At 36.8% G+C, this 17806-nt stretch overlaps 1 protein-coding gene across 1 annotated transcript in view; it reads left to right on the top strand.

The window, feature by feature from the left end:
* Positions 1–774: 774 nt before the first annotated feature.
* SOHLH2 (spermatogenesis and oogenesis specific basic helix-loop-helix 2) overlaps positions 775–17806 on the top strand; it is a gene marked incomplete at both ends in the record, with an annotated part of 97723 nt that continues 80691 nt past the window's right edge. The window contains 2 exons of the mRNA XM_081300390.1: positions 775–822; positions 13909–14123. Of these exons, the coding sequence (XP_081156516.1) occupies positions 775–822; positions 13909–14123 (263 nt within the window). The remainder of the gene's footprint in view (positions 823–13908; positions 14124–17806) is intronic.

Raw genomic sequence — 17806 nt, 5'->3', positions numbered from 1 at the left:
TAGATCACTTTCGTTTGACGCATTCAAAGTGAGATCAGGTGTCTACCCAAAACCAAAGCAACCCTCCCTTCTAGCACTGGAAAAATCATAGTGGTAGTAAAGACAGACAAGAGGAAGTATCCTTTATGAACCCCGGGTCTCCATAGATGGCGATAAAATGCTTCATGCTGAATAAAGGGGTTAGAGCCTCTGCCAGAAGATTTCTTATTGCCTCACTCTTTCAGTTGATAATATGGGGACAGTGTTTGTGGAATCACAGGACAAAATCAAGTCTTTCTAAAATTTTTAATTCCCTAGCAGTTTGAGAAGAAAGCACCATACATAGTACTTGCTTTCCCGATCACGAGTGCGTGTTGAATAAGGAGAAAAACCTGTGTTAGCTAAATTCCTAACATTCTGTCAGAAGGTAAGACTTAAGTCTTTTGGCCAGCCTGAGGTAAGGCTGGGCTTCCCATTTATGCGGGGGCAGTGGCAGTTCTACCCCAGGCCTATTGGTGTGAGATCCTTTTGGATAAGGGAGTTGGGGTTGGGCAGGGGGTCAGTGACAATCTCCTGACAGCCCTGAGGAGACCTTGGGAGAGCTCCTTGGAGCGGACTATAGCTCCCCCAGGTGCCAGGCCAGTGGCAGGGCCACTTTAAGGGCAGCGGGGCGTGCGCGCCCACAGCTGCTGCGCCAAGGAGCCATTAGTGCAGCGAGCAAGCCAGGACGCCATGGGCCGCTGAGCTCCTCCTGCAGGGAGGCTGCCCCAGGACTCTGCACGTGCGCTGCGGGCCATGGCCGCCTCAATTATCAGCCAGGAGCTCGTCCAGATCTCGGGCCAGGTAAGAGGAGGAAGACGTGGAGAAGGAAGGGGAGGCAGCTGCGTTTATAACCGCGCGCGGCGAGCCCTGGGGCCCAGGCCCCTGCCTTCTAAGCCGGGCTCAGGCCGCCCTCATTGAGGGGCCATCTAGGAGGGCCACTTCATGGGCGCGCCAGCAGCCTCCAGGTGCCCCCAGATGACGAGCGTGGCCCCTGCTTTTGAGATGCCCCCCAAGCGCCAGGCCCTGGCCCTTGGAGCCTTGATTTTGGGGATGGGGCCGAATTACGTCAGGGAAAGAGGCCAAGAAGAAAGGGGGTTAAGCCGTTCTATAAAGATAACCTGACTCCCAGCTCTTGACACTTGCGTAACTTAAAATCATTTTTTTAAAGAAGGCCGCTTGGAGAGTTACCTAGAGCAAAGTTTAATATGTACTGGAGATACTGGGGACAAAATGTCAAATATTTTTCAGTGTTAATATAGGGAAGACATTTATTTCACATAGGAAGCTTATTTTCTGCATTCCTGTCGCTACACAAGTTGGCTTCCTTCGGGTTTGCTAACTAGCATGGTGTCCCAAGGTACCCAGGCTCAAGCTTGTGACCAAGCAGGCAAGTTAGAGTGGAAACCCAAGCCGCGCTCAAGAAAGGTACCTGTGCTCCACACACCCTCCACCTGCCCATGGCAATCACTGGCCTCTCTGAAAGCCCCCCCGTTTAGCTATTCTCTTGCAAAGCCCAAAATGATCATGGCAAGTGTTGTAGATAAAAATGTGAGGTGGTTTTTTAATCATGAACCAAACCTGGTCCACCCCAGACAGCAAAGCAGCCAGTGGTGTCTCTCCTGATGGTTTCCAAGACTTTACAGATAAGTATGGGAAGCCTCAAGGGCTGAGTGCAGTTTTGTTAACACTAAGAAGACTCTACCTACTTAATCACTTCACTTCTTAGAACATACCTCCTGAAATGGAATGGTGATTTTGAAATGGACCCGCTTAACAGATTTTCTTAATTTTTTCAAGATGAGGGAATAAGACCCTGCCTCAAAATAAAAACTAAAAGGGGCTGGGATATAGCCCAGTGGTATGAGTACCCTGTGTGGTTCAATCCCTAATACCAAAAAAATAGAATGAAAAGTAGTATTTTGTGGTGCAGGATTAAGCAAGCTGCACAAAATGGAATTCTGAATAAAATATCTGATTATCTAGTAGTACATAAATAATTGTGGTTTCCTACCCGTGAGACTATGAAGCCCTGACTAAACCTTTTGTAGGCCATTTTGAGAAGAACAGCTTGCTCAGTTTCTCCAGATAGAGCTGCTTAAATCCCTTGACTCCTGGGGAAACTGGAAGCCCACAATTGCCTCCTGAGAGCATGGCCCATGCAGCTGCTGCTGATTGTCAGCACTGCTCCCGGGTGATAAGAGTGACATAAATAACAACTCACTAAAATGTAAGAGTGATTTGCTTTAAGCACTTCAGCACCTGCTGTTACTAATTAAGGTTTAGCCTGCCACAGACTGCAAATGGAAATCCTGTGTTTTAAAAATTGTGAGATTGGAGTGCCCTGTGTATTACTGTGACCATGGAAATCAAATGAAGTGGATAAAGAAGGTTGGTGGTGATGTCACAATATTAAAACTGCCTATACTTAAAAGACGTATACCAAGGCATTAACAGTATATACCCTGAGTGGTGGGATTGCAGATGATTTTTATTTTACTTTAGGTCCTTTAAATTTTCCCAATGAATATGTATTGCTTTTTTTCTAAAGGTGCAATAAGCAATTCAAACAGAAAGCGATTTGCTGTCAAATGAAGTCTAGTATCACTCCAAATTGTGCTCACAGGTGAAAACCGTAGATGTTCTAAAAGGCAGTTTTGCAAAGCAGAATATACTAGAAACTTTTATTCCTTTTTATTATCAGATCTTTCTCGTTGCTGTTTCAGTATATCATACTATCAACAAAGATGATGATTTATTTATTTAACTAAGTAAATATTCAGATTTATGTTGATTATAAGCGGTTTGCTTAATTCGAGTTGCTGGGTGGTGGACTGGAGCAATGTTCTAATTTGTCTGATTACTAACATTCCAAGTGTGCTATTGGCATTGATTTTTGTAGGGCAGGGAAAGAAGCCTTTGACAGGACAGCAATTCAGGTCTTTCCAAAACTTCCTTATTTGAGCTGCTGCTGCCACCATGCAAGGCACTGTGCAGAACTGCAGGCTCTTGTGCATGGCAGTGTGTTTGGGGTGATAGTTCTTCCCAACCCCCTTCTGGATCTCCTTTCTACTTCTCCACTCTCCACTTCCTTGTTCTGCCCCTTTCTGCTCTTTCTCAGCTCTTCTCCACAAGACTGAGATTCTGGGGACATTGCAGTCAGCCCACCAGGTGCTGACCAGGAAAAGGTTCAAGTTAAGCAGCTGATTTCTGTTATTCAAACTTGCCTTCTGCTCCTCAGCTGCCCTGTTTCCTGAGCTCTGTAGGCCAAGCAATGCAGACTTCATTTCCATTCAGAGCTGTTTTCACTACCCAGCATGGACACATTCCCCACTTTAATTCTACCACTCCCTTTCCCCCTCCCCTGTCAGGTTGAGTTGACATTTTTCTGTTTTTTTTGTGCTCAGGTTTGGTATTGCTTGAGAAAATATGGCAATAACTACCACCCACAAGGCATGAACAAACATTTGTCCTCATAACAGTCTTGCAATGTAAAATCTAAGTATTATCCTCCAGAAGAGGACCACATGAGTATTGTACTCAAAGCCCTAGTAGGTGTCTGAACTAAATGGCAGACCCTGGTCTCTGCCTCAAAAGCCTTTGTTCCCGTCTCACTGCATCAAGCTGTCCAAAAAAAAAAAAAAAAGTAGCAGCTTTTGTAAAAGTGAAGCCCAAACACTATTCTGTGTTCCAAGGATGAAAGGCCATGCTTTCTCAGCAGCACAGTAAAAAGCAGCTAGATTGTAAACCCTGTCAGGGCAGGGGCTGCATCTGCCCAGTAGGAGGGGTTCAATATCTATGGAGATAATAAATATGAAGCATATTTAAGCAGCACACAAAATGGCAGGGTGTTTTAAAAGAAAAAGTGTTTCTATTATAGAGTTTTACAAATTATTCATAATACAGGACACCCTGATTTATACATAATATTTTAATATAATTATAGCACTTTTTTAATTCTTAAAATGTGTCTCAAAAAAGGTTAGATTATATATACCAGCTTGTTATTTGGGGGCATTTGTAAGTTGCTTCAATTAATAGGTTAATTCAAAACCAAAACTATAATCACTCCTATGATGACCATTTGTTAGTGATTTGTTTTAGTGCTCCAACTTTGGGGGTCACAGAGAAAATTTATTGATATAGAATACATCATGCTACAGTGGAGAGTCACAAACAATCTGTATTCAAAAAGTGCTCCGAAAATACTATTAGAAAGAGGAATGCTTATAAAATAAAAAACAAACACACTGGAAGGGTCCCTACACACTGCTATAGAAATTCCAAACTTCAAAGCTCATTCAAAGTGTTACGCTGTCTTCCTAAAATGTAGGGTATTTGAGGGAAGTAGAAGGAAATAAAATTGGCAAAGTAGGTTGATACCAGGCTATAAAAGTCTGTACTAGGGAGTTTACATTTTAATCCTAATTGTGAGTCAGAGGAGCGAGATTGGTTCACAATGGGAAACTCAGTACATGGGTAAACCTTCCATTCATTCCAAATTCCATATAGGAGATACTCTTCAAAAATGTGAAAATAGCCAGGTTTGGTGGCTCCCAGCAGCTTGGGAGGGAGGATGCAGGTCTGAGGGCAGCTTTACAACTTAGCAAAGCCCTGTGCAACTTTGTGAGATCCTGTCTCAAAATAAAAATAAAGGGCTGGGGATATAGCTCAGTAGTTAAGTGCCCCTGGGTTCAATTCCCAGTACAAAAAAAGAAAAAAAAAACTTCAGCAAATAAATATGAAAAGTGGGAGTGGGTTGGTATTCTAAATTAAAAGTCCAGGGGAACATAATATCCAAATGCAGCGTATAGTTCTTAATAGGATCTTGGTTCAAACAAAACAGCTTCTCTCAACATTACAAAACAAAATTCCACAAGAAAACTTGAAATTTACAAAGCAGGTAAGATCAAATTTCCAATAAAATAATAGAAGAGAAACTAGAATTTAGCAGACATTAAGAAATACTGAGGTAAATAATTATAGTAATAGGTTAGATTCAGCGTTTGAAGAAACAAAGTGAGAGAGGGTGCTCACCTGGTTTTGAATTGGATGGATGCAGGACACTTGGGCCAGATGGGTGCCTGGATTTCTTTGCCTAGCTGGACTCTCCCAGCTCATTCCTGCCATAGCAGGAGCAGTGGTGCTTTAACCCCAGGGAACAACCCAGGAACTGATCCCTAAGGACAATGAGCTATACTTAGGAGGAGAACTGCCAGACATCAGCAGAACTAAACATAAATGCACAAACACAACAGTTATACCAAAGATAATCATCTGTTGAAATCCTAACCCCCAAGGTGATGGTGTTAGGCGGTTGAGCTGTGGAGAAGAGATCAAGACAAAAGGCTCCCATCATGAATAGGATTAGTGCCCTTTTGTAAAAGAGACTCCAGGAAGACTCCGTAGCCCCTTCTACCATGTGAGAAAACAGAAATTGCCATGTATGAACCTTAAATCATGCCCTGACTAGACACCAAATCTGCTAGCACCTTATCTTGGACTGCCCAACCTCCAAAATTTTAATAAGTTTCTGTTGTTTACCCTGTTTTTTTTTTTTTTTTTTTTGGTACCAGAGATTGAACTCCTGGGCACTCACTGAGCCACATCCCCAGTCCCATTTTGTATTTTATTTAGAGACAGGGTCTCACTGAGTTGCTTAGCACCTTTCTTTTGTTGAGGCTGGCTTTGAACTCGAGATCCTCCTGCCTTAGCCTTAGCCTCACAAGCTGCTGGGATTACAGGTGTGCGCACGGCACTTGGTATCTTTTTAATAGCAACCTGTATCTTTTTAATAGGAACTCTTTTACAAAAGGGCACTAATCATATTCATGATGGGAGCTTTCTTGTCTTGATCACTTCTCCACAGCCCAACCTCCTAACACCATCACCTTGGGGGTTAGGATTTCAACAGATGATAGTCTTTGGTATAACTGTTGTATTTGTGCATTTATGTTTAGTTCTGCTGATGTCTGGCAGTTCTCCTCCTAAGTATGGTTAGGAGCCTAGGGCATAAGGGGATAGAAATAAACTTTAAAAATTCTAATTTATATTCTCAGGACATTGAAACTTAAAAATAGCAAGTTATGAAAAATTACAAAAAAAAGAAATCTTAAAAATTAATAAGTCATTAAACTACTGAAATTGCAAAACTCTTTAGAAGTTCTGGACCAAAGACTGAGCTCCTGCTCTAGAAAATAAAGTGGAGGAAGTCTAGTCTCTCAGAAGTTGAGACATGAAAAACCAATTTAGGATTTCCTGTATCTAAGAGAAGATTTACAAGGCAGGAGAGAGAAGAAAATAATCACAGATATAATGGGAAGACATTTCCAGAGCCAGTGAATAAAAGCTACACTTGGAGGCATCTTGGAGAACTACAAAACCCAGTCACCCAAAGAGAAACAAAGCATCTGATGTTTTTCATCAGCCACTATGGTTAGCAGAAGAAAATGGACCAATATCTTCAAAATTCAGAGGCAAAGTAATTTTGACCTTGAAAGTATTCACCAGGTAAAACTAGTCCTGAATTATGAGGTGCATGAAGATGTTTTCAGACTTGCTAAGACTCCCTTTTGTGCCCTTAGTCTTTAAAAGAATTTCCTGATTCAATAAAATGAATCCAAGAAAGAAGCAAATATGAGCTTCTAGCAACAGTAGGAATTAGAGAACCAAAAGTCATTAAGTATAAATGTTAATAAAAATGTAAAAATTTAATAATGGTTAGAATTTAAATTCCAGATAGACTTAGCATATAAGTAGATGGACTAAGGTGGAGTATGGAGTGGAGGGAGACATGTAAAGGATACTTACTGCCTTGTTGGAAGAGAGGCTGTAGATTTAGATAATCTTAATCACAAATAGATACACTTGCTTATTAAAAAGTAAGCCCTTCCCAGCTTCCAGTGGCCAAACTGGAGTAATTTGACTAACAAATAGTAGCATTGGATCGAAACCCAGCAAATAAATATCCATAAGTCTATACCATATAGATGAATGATTGGATGAATAAGTAAATGAGGGAGAAGGGGCAAATCTTTACATAAGAATATGGAATAATGGCCAGCAGGTGGCGCATGCCTGTAAAACCAGTGGCTTGGGAGGCTGAGACAGGAGGATCTCCAGTTTAAAGCCCGTCTCAGCAAAAAGCAAGGTGCTAAGCACTTCAGTGAGACCCTATCTCTGAATAAAATACAAAAAAAAAAAAAAAAAGGCCTGGGGATGTGGCTCAGTGGTTGAGTGCCCCTGAGTTCAATCCCGAGTACCCCCCAACCAATGCCAAATAATGTAGAAGAAAGGAAGGAAATGATATATATATATATATATATATATATATATATATATATATATATATATATATATATGTATCATTTGATACAGCCACCTCAGTATTTATATCAGCTCAATTTACAGTAGCTAAACTGTAAATTGATATCATTATAATGGACCTATAAGCAAGATCCACTGATGAATGATAAATTAGGGAGTATAACTTTTAGGAGAAATGGGTTATCTTCATAGCCCTCCAAAATCTCCCCCAATGTATTCATTAATTACTATGACAGTTTTAACATTTCCACAGTTTGCTCTTCCTTCCTCCAAGAGGTGGTTACTTGAGACCCCTTCTATTGAGTCTGATTGGACTTAGTGGGACTCCCTTCTGAAAACAGGGTGTGTGGAAAGGGAAAAATAGTGATGTTATAGCGGAGAACTCTTGTAGACACCACCTTCACCAAGGAACCAAGGTGAAGATATAGATGTGTCATTGATTCATGACACCAGGAGAAAGGTCCTTCATGTCTATGGTAGTCTTCCAAAGTCTCAGTCTAATCATGTGAAAATGTCAGACAAATCTAAGTTGTGGATATTCCACAAAATACCTCACCAGCATCCCTCAAATTCAGGAAAAATAAGTGCAACCATTTTGGAAAGCAGTGTGGAGATTCCTTAGAAAACTTAGAATGGAACCACCATTTGACGCAGCTATCCCACTCCTCCATCTACACTTAAAGGACTTAAAATCAGCATACTGCAGTGATACAGCCACCTCAATATTTATAGCAGCTCAGTTTACAGTAGCTAAACTGTGGAACCAAATTAGATGCCCTTCAATAAATGAATGTTAAAGAAACTGTGGTATATATACACAATGGAATATTATTCAACCTTAAAAAAGAATGAAATTATGGCATTTACAGATAAAGGGACAGTAAACGAAGTAAGCCAATCCTAAAAAAACCAAAGGCCAAATGTTTTCTCTGATAAGTGGATGCTGATCCATAATGCAGGGGAGCAAGGGAAGAACGGAGGAACTTTGGATTGAGCAGAGTGGAGGGGAGGGTGTGTGGCGGGGGAAGGTGGTGGAATGAGACAAACATTATTACCCTATATACGGGTATGATTGTACAAATGGTGTGACTATACATCATGTAAAACCAGAGAAATGAAAAGTTGTAGTTGTACTCCATTTGTGTAAAAAAATTAATAAAAGTCAGGAAAAATAAAAACTGAGAAATCTTTACAGATTAGAGAAGACTAGAAGACATGACAACTAACGGTGTTATCCTAGAAGAGATCTTGGGACATTCGTGGAAAAAAAATCATGAAATCCAATTAAAGCCTACAGTTTAGCTAATAGTACTGTACCAGTGTTTATTTCTTAGTTTTTAAAATTGTGGTTAAAAACCCACAATGTCTTAGGTTTTATAAAAATAGCCTGACTATGTGAGGTGTTAATAGAGAAGCTGGGTGAAGAGTTTTTGAGAACTCGCCATTCTCTCTCTATAGCTCTTCATTTTTCCCCCCTGTTTTTGGATTATTTTTTTCCTCTATAGCTCTTCTGTAAATCTAAAATTAATTCAAAATAAAAAGGTAAGAAAATTGACTACTCAAAGAATAGAAATAAGTAATTTAATTCCCAAAGCACTATAGGTACAGCAGGGTAGAAAAAGAAAAAATTGATCAGCTTAACCAAAGACGTGGGAGAAAGACGGAACTATAGGAAGTAGGAATGACAAATGAAAGGAATTAGACCATTTCACATTAGGTTGTAAATGTTTCATAATTAATTAATATTAGCTGATTAATCATATTACATTATTGGAAATAGTAAATGTCATAAATATAATAAGTTACTTTTAGATGTACATCAAAAATTGAAAGCTCAGATTGTTAAAAATACTAAATATTCAATTTTATGCTATTTATAAAAGTCACACAAAATCAAAGATACAGAATGTTTTAAAATAAAGGAATATGAAAAAAGTTGTAGAAACAAGTAAAATTCCAGGTAAAGTATTAAAAGTAACAGTTATATTTCATATTTAGCTTTCTTTATAATATATATGTGTATATACATATGCTGTTTAACATACATAAAGCCAAATCATTATACAGTAATGTTATAGTTATATTTCCATATAAATTTGTGTAACTGTCATGAACATGACCCCTTTATGTACATGACCCCTAGTTACAAATAGAACTGATAAAGACATTGATAAAGACATTGTAAACCATAATTAGAGAGGGAGAGTTTAACATACCTCCTTATAAACTGAAAGAGTAACTGGGCCTGACAAAAGAAAACAATTAACAAGTTTGTTCTAAAAGATATATAGAACTTGTTTACTAGAATATAGACATTGTTTTCAAATACCCATAGAACATTACAAAAATTGACTGTAGGATATAAAAAGAATGTCAAATTCTAAAAAAATAGACAACATGCAGGGCACATTCACTTTTGATGGTATATCAAAATAAGAAATGAATACCTGGTGGATTGGCAAAACATCAAGAACTAAAGCATACTATCCTTTAAAATTAAAAACAGCTTTATATAGGAGTTGAACTCAGGTTAAAATAGAAATATTAACTGAAAGTTTAAAATTTTTTACTTGTGAATGAACATGAATGCTGATTCTGTCAAAATCCATGGGATACAACAAGATGTCACTTGAAGGAAAGCTTATTTTCTCTACTGTGCTGTCCAACAGAACTTTCTTTGGCAATGATAAAAATATTCTGTAATTGTGCTGCCTGATATGGTAGCGACTTATGCATAGATATTGAGCATTTGAAACAGGCTAACATAACTGGGCTGAATGCAGAATAAGTTTTATGAACATGAGTGTAAATTGTTTATGTCTTCTGTATTGGACCACAGAGTTTTATAGTCTGTAATAAAGCATCAGCAGAGGAAAAACAAAGAAAAAAAGGAAAAAAAAACATTAATTTTGAGTTAGAAATTAAGAAGAACCCAGTAATACATATTACATATTTTTAAAAGTTAATACATTTTAAAATATAGATGAAATGGATTTTTCAAAATATGCATGAACAAAATTCACCTAATTGAAGTTTGGAAAACTTTAACTGTAATCAATCAAAATCTGTAAAAGGTAGTCTAAATGCACTTTTATAAACATGTTTTAAATAAATCTCAGTAAACCTATAATTTCTGTTTTCTAAAATATTTGAGACGATAGAATAATATCAATGCTTTTTTTTTTTCTTCTTCAAGGTTGCCATGCAATCCTTGTACCCAAACCATGATAAGACAACACAATAAAGTAAAAAAAAGTTTCCAGTTTCACTTGTGAACATAGATACAAAAATTGAACAATGAATTGAATCTGTTATGAATTTGTTTATTACTTGCAATGATGGCTTGGCATTAGGAAATGTATTATTATGATTGTCTACCTACCAGATTAAAGGAAAAATAAAAAACAGTATGATCAAGTTCATATTGAAAAAGCATTAAGTATATTTCCACACCCATTTATGACTTAAAATTTTTACCTTCAAATAGAAATAAACTTTTAATTTTTGATAAAGGATATTGACTAGAAATCTTCAGAAAATATCATATTTAGTGGTAAGAGAATTTCAAAATATTTCTACTAAAGCCAGGAACAAAGCAAGAATGCTCATTTTCACTTCACTGCTCACCTCTGTTTTGGATATTCTAGCCAACACTTTATTTATTTATTTTTGCAGTTTTGACAATTTGTTAGCATTAAAGTATATACTATGCTTACATTTTATGTGGATGTATACTTATGAGTAAAATATATGTATACATATTCAATGTATTAAATACATTTTACTTAGCTCTAAAACCCATGCACTAGCCAGTTCTTTAAAATCAACAAGTAAAAGGCATAAATTCTGGAAACAGACAAAAATGTCATTTTTGAAGATTTTATGATTGTCTATCAAGGAAACTGAGAAAAATCAACTAAAATATGTTATATCATAAAATATATGAAGCACCTTCCTTATACAGAAATCAACAGCACTTCTATATGACAGCTATATCAATGAGAAAATTCAGTAAATGAGAAAAGATATTCCCTTCACAGTGATCTCTAAATGTTAAAATATCTAACGATAAATATTCAAGGATACATGCAAAATCTATATGAAAGTAACTATAAAAGTGAAGAACACAAAAGACCCAAATTCTCTTGAAAGTCACATCTTCTAAATAGGGAGATTTAATACAGTGATGATATACCCTAACATTTAAGATAAATGCAAGCATTATCAAAACTTCAGCAGGGTTCCTTGACAAGAAGATGATAAAATTCCATTGGAAAAAAAAGTTGTGGGAAATAACTGCAAACAAAATTTTAAAATAACAAGAAGGAAACTGTCAATGTACTCTATCAAATAGAAAAACACTTTATAAGTAGCTAGTAAACAGTATGCTATCAACCAGGAATATACAAATAGATTAATCAAAATAAGTTTCAGAAAAACATAACAAAATCACTTATAAAGGTGGCATTTAAAAGCACTGAGGAAAGTTTATTTTTTTCGAGAATGCTATCAGGGCATTTAGCTCTGCCTTTTAAGAAAGATGAAATTGAATACTACCTCATGTTAATCACCAAGTAAATTTCAAAGAAGATAAAAAGCTAAGTGAAAAAAATAAAAGCATTTAACATATCAATCCATATTCTAATATAAACAGATGGGTTTGAAAGCAAGACAAAATTCACCAAAGTCCCAAAGAAAACAGATTTGTGACTTGTGACTACATACGAAACACCATTGACAAGATACCTTAAATTTAAAGATGGATCCACAGACTCGAAATAGTTGAGTGATATTCACAATACATAAAATCCAACAAAGCAATAAGAAAAAGACCATAAATAGGAAGGTGCACAAAGGCATGCATAATAAAATGGGCATGCATGATGAATAGAATATGGAATAAGTAGAAATGTAAATTGCCATTAAAATGAAAGGATATTAAACATTGATCAGAAAAATACCAATGAAAAGGAAAATGCAAAAAAAAAATTAAAAAGCTTAAGAATAACCAGTCTTATTAAGAATTCAGGGAATTGGAACTCATCTATACTCTTGGTGGGGACACAAACTTTTGCTTCTAGGAAGCAATTTGGCTATATCTAAGATGGAAAATGGAAAACCTTTCTGTATAGCTTTGATGCTAGGATTTATGCATTTACACAAAGGAATGCTTATAAAGATATTATCACAGCATTTTAACAACATTGAAGTTCAACATTTGGAGAGTGGCTTAATGAGTTATTATCACTGGACATGAGGAAGACTGGATGAAGATGAGCACATCCACCCCAGATCCCAACAAAAGATAGGAAACTTTTTTTTTTTAAAGAAAATACATGTGTAACCTTCTGGAAAATGAGAATGTTCTCGTTGAACCAAAAATTTTGAGGAATTGTTGAACTATATCATTAAATGAGAAAAACAACTTACTTTTAAAAAACATAATATCCCATTTATTTAAGGGAAAGCTGTACGTGGGTGTATTACACTGATACATCTGCCATAAAAATTGTGTGGAAGGATAGACAGCAAATTGTTAATAGTGGTTGCTCCAAGGGAAGGAATTGAATGAGGATATGAGATGATAAAGGAAGACTTACTTTAAAAAATAATAAGGACGAAAATGAGAAGATAAGCAGGTAAAAGTGCAGAATCTTTGCTTACTTCACTCTCTTGCCTGGTTTCTTACACCTCCCAGTTCTTTCCTGCAATCCTTGGGAAACCAAGATGAAGCTGGGGAGAGCCCGGGGAGGCCACTATACCAGCATCCTGCCCTGAAGAGGTGCATCTTCGACAGGCTGCTTTTCTCTTTGTACAAGTATTTCCAACTCCTCCACCTACTACTTTTGGCTTCAACGCTCAACTCCCCAATCTGTTTTCTCACATAGATCTGTCCATGGTTTGGCATTTCCAATTGTCTTTTGACTACTTTCATTTATTCGAGCATTTCCAACCTTGGGCCTTTTCCATGGGCTATGTTCATTAGCTATAGGGAATAAAAGATAGCAAAATTAAAAGTGAGGATGGGAATTCTGTTTTTTCTAATTGTATTTGAAAATACTCCCACATGGAAATGAAGAAACTTTTTGGTTCCTGATATTCAGATTTAAATAGCATATATATTCCCCTCAAATGACTTTATTTGAGTGTTTCTCGGGAATTTTGATCTTTTGCTGTTTTCTGGAATGTGTGTTTCACCAAAATAAATTGTGTGGGAGAGCACCAGTTTGGTTTTCTAAGCAGTAAACAGATTTTACAGTGGGATGGACTATTGAGAAATTGGGTCATAAGATTCTTGTCTGTTGTTAATAGGACAAGATAGAAATTTGCAGGAAAACACAGTAGAATAAAATGGGTAGGAAAAACTTTAAAAAATAGAATGCCCTTCCAATCCATTGAATCCTAGGTACTGAGGACATTCCTACCTTTGAAGTACTTACAGCTCACCATCCAGTACAGCTGTTATTTGTCACCTTTATTTATTCTATCCTCTCATGCACAATGTTTTTTTCTATGTCCAGATATTAATTATGTAGTGCTTTTGCTTTCTTCCTTCTCCTTCAGGCAAAAATAGACCTCTTGTTGGTTGGAGATGACACTGTTTATCACCTGGCTGATGCTCTACAGAAGCTTTTTGCAAATACAGCAGAAGTCACCATCACCATTAGTGATGTGCAGAAGGCAGCCACACTTTTAGACCATTGCACATTCGACATGGTGTTCCTGAAGACAACTTCCTTCCTAAGTGTGGAGGAGCTAGAAGCTGTCAGGTCAATTAGGTAAACTTTCAAAACCTTGACTTTATATCTTTAGACTGGTGTTTTAAAAACAGGTTTCTATAAAAATTCTTAAAAGATGATCTATTTCTACTTTAATTTTTAAAAAGAAGCATATCTTCATGGTTCAACTCTGTACATGTTGCTATTTTTATTGCCAGTGTGACATATTATTATAAGAATTATTTTAACTTGAGAATAGGTATGGGTAAGAATTAATTGGTCCCAGAAATTTACTTGGCTTATAATGCTTACATTATTCCCATAGATATGCCTTATAAATAACAGCATCATTAAAATGACACATCTTTCCAGAATTCATTAATTATTACAGCAGATATTAAAGCAAGTGAGCACTTTCAGCTCTGCCATGTTGGTTGTGGACTGAAACTGTCCCTTGGAGTCTTGAGGTTCTCTTTGTCCATCTAGCCCAGAGACTAGTACCTCCAATATTTCTGTTTCATCATGGAAGTCCACAGAAGGTCTTCTTCTAAAGAGCATTGGACTCTCAAGAACTGGAGTCCAGTTCTTTCTGACTACATAGAATGTTAAGCCACTTGGAATGTGTTTAAATAGGGTTAGGACAGAACAAATTTGTTGTGTTTCCATAAAAACACATGATAGAGAAAATAGAACTGTAGGTAGCACTAGAGTGAAAATTCAGAGTCAATATTGTGATCACTGAATATATAGGGTCAAGCAAATTATATTAGAGAAGGAGAAGGGTTGGAATGGAAAGCCCAAGCCATTGAGTCCTTTCTTAGGGAGAGACAGATAGACACTATTTCTGGGGTTTCTTAGAACCACTGGTCTGCATTTCTTTCAGCTTTCTACTGAGAATCTAAATTCTGGAAAAACCGGCACACCTCAAAAGTAGATTTCACTTCCCAAACACATTATGAAGAGCCCCCTTCCAGAGCATGTGCCTATTTTATCACAGCCTTTTGAAAAACAAACAAACAAAGTCACATGAACTAAAAGGTTAAAAAAAAATCTGCCATAGATGGAGTTCTCCCTGTTTGGGGACTTTTCATGATATCTCATGCATTTAGTATTTTTATTTTATAGCAGTTCTGTGATGTGAGCAGAGCAGGATTTCATTGTCCCTACTTTCGACGGATATGAAAATAGAGAATGAAATGACCTGCCTAAGAGCACATGTCTTGTTTCCCCAAAACTTAGAACTACTTGCTTCAGGTTCTTTATAAAAGTAGGTAATTATTTGACTTTTGTATTGAAGCCACTTCTTTTATACCTCTGAGATTCAGCATATGCAAAACTTGGTATAAATCAAACACATGTGATTTTTGGAAAACTATATGGCTGATCTCTTCCCTTGTTTCAGGTGTGACATCCTATCTGTCTCTCTGAATGGAATAAAGCTTTGTATTTGCTCATTATTGATGTTTAGAACAGGGTAAAAATAAAGTTTTATTTAATAATAAATTTGATATTTAATCACAGTCATTAAAACCTAGGAGATTCAAGGACAGATTTTCCTGTCTGATACTTATATCTGCAGATTCTACCTCCTATGGCTTTCATTACTTTAAATGACAGCTTAAGATTTTTTTGTGTGTGTGTGTTTGTGTGTGTGTGTGTAAATGCCTGTGTGGTGCCGAAGCTCAAACCCAGGGCTTCATGCGCACCAGGCAAGTGCTCTACCCCTGAGCTACACCCCAAGCCTGTAGCTTATTTCATAGTAGACAAAAGAAGACACATGAAGGCACTAAGTTACGGATATGCATATGGTAGGGCTTTCATTTTGCTGTAAAAGTATGTGTCTGAAATGAAAAAAGGATCATTTGTGGAATACACCAATTTGTTTTCCTTGTCTCTTGTTGCTCTATTCTCAATTCCCAGGGTAGATCTTGACTATTAGCCAGCATTATCTCCCTTGCTGTAGGTATAAGTGAATGACTGAACAGATGAGGTAAATGCCATTCTGGAGACAAAAAATGAATTCTAGCTTTTGTATTCCTCTTTGAAAAGGGTCTGTTTTCTTTGTGGAAACTGCTATTGTGTTGCTGGCCTCAGCAGATAGGAATGGCTCTGAAATTCTCTTCCCTGCCCTGAGAACTATTATGAGTTCATTATTTACGAATTCTTAAATTATTTATTATTGTGGAGAAAGTTTACAGTTTTTCAACCTGTAGTTTTTCATAGGGCAATGAGTCTTATAAACATACTGACTCCTTTATAAGACATTTAAAATTTATCTTTTTAAAGCATAATGTCTTTTGAGCTTTGACTAATATTTAATGACTAACCCAAAATGAAGAGTTTGGCTTAGCTTTCCTTCTGCTAAATTGTGGATTTCCCCCTTAGATATTTATTGTTTTTCGTAGTATTTCAAAATCTGGATGGGTCCAGGAAAATGTACAATTATTTATTTCCCTTACTTTTCTTTCTTGGCCACATTGTATTTCCTAGCAGCGAATAAGGAATTTACTGTGGACTAGAAGTGTGCATGTTTATTTGTAGTATTTGAGCACATGATCACAAACCTATGTATCTATGAAGCATATGGATTTTTATTGAAATAAGGATGATGTTTAGCCTGTGAGTTATAATATTAGGGTTATTTTAGAATAAAATTAAAGAAGTCTCCTTAAAGGATTTTTAAACTGATTTTTAGAAAAGAACTGTCTTTTGAGCTTGGTATCAATCATTAATTAATTTTAATCATTCATAAAAATATTGGTACTTTATTTCAAGCAGTAGATACATCTCCATTATGGGTCGGCATTCCTAATAGTACTCCTTAATTGTTTTCATTTTATGAATGTGTTTAAAGAACATATTTTTATTGAGCCAGATGAACTCGGACACTATCCAGTGGTAAAATATTTTAAGATAATCTAGGATTCATAGGCTTAGCCCCAGAATCCCACAATATTTCACTGTTGGCTTAAGTCAGTGGTCAAAATTAAGCTATACTCAAAGAGCAGATACATGATAATTCAGATACATCTTGACACTTGATCTTCTAAAAGCAGGAACAGAAAATTAAAATATGTTTCAAATTCATCAACAGTGTATGGATCCTTTCTAGAACTGCAGTTTTACTTTTCTTGAAATGGTTCTTATACATCTAACTTGCGAGATTTACAAAAGGGACTCTTCTGTGGAATAATGTAATGGGAGCAGGGCACACTGACCTTCATTATTGGCCAGAATAACATTGTTAAAATACTACATTTTATCTCAGGTAGAAAGTGAGCTCAGTGTTCTCATATTCACAGTAAAAGTTTTAACTTTCTTACTGAAAATGGTTGTTTTAATTAAGTGGTTAAAAAAAAAAAACTATTTGTTATAGGCCTCAAATAGGCCATGCCAGATTAGTTTGGCTGCATGTGGTCCATGGACAGCATAAGGAATAATTGTACTCAAGAGGCTACAACCCAAATGTGACACTAGCTTTGGTTCCTTGAAGTCCTTCTGGCCCTGAACAAAGCTTCATAGGGACTTACAATACTGTTTGGCACTGGGCATAGTGGTACACACCTGTAATCCCAGCAACTTGGGATGCTAAGGCAGGAAGGTAGCAAGTTCGAGGCCAGCCTCAGCAGATTTTAACTCAAAAAATAAAAAGGGCTGGTAGAATATAGCTCAGGTTTAGGTATTTAAAAATAAAAAAGATTGTTTTGGTTTTCTTAGATGGTAGATTTCAGAGGTCAGGACTC

The sequence above is a fragment of the Spermophilus citellus genome (assembly GCF_964194105.1).
Source record: "Spermophilus citellus genome assembly, chromosome: 1".
NCBI classification, from domain to species: Eukaryota; Metazoa; Chordata; class Mammalia; order Rodentia; family Sciuridae; genus Spermophilus; species Spermophilus citellus.
The sequence above is the reverse complement of the archived record's forward strand: the minus strand, read 5'-3'. Positions and strand labels throughout refer to the sequence as shown.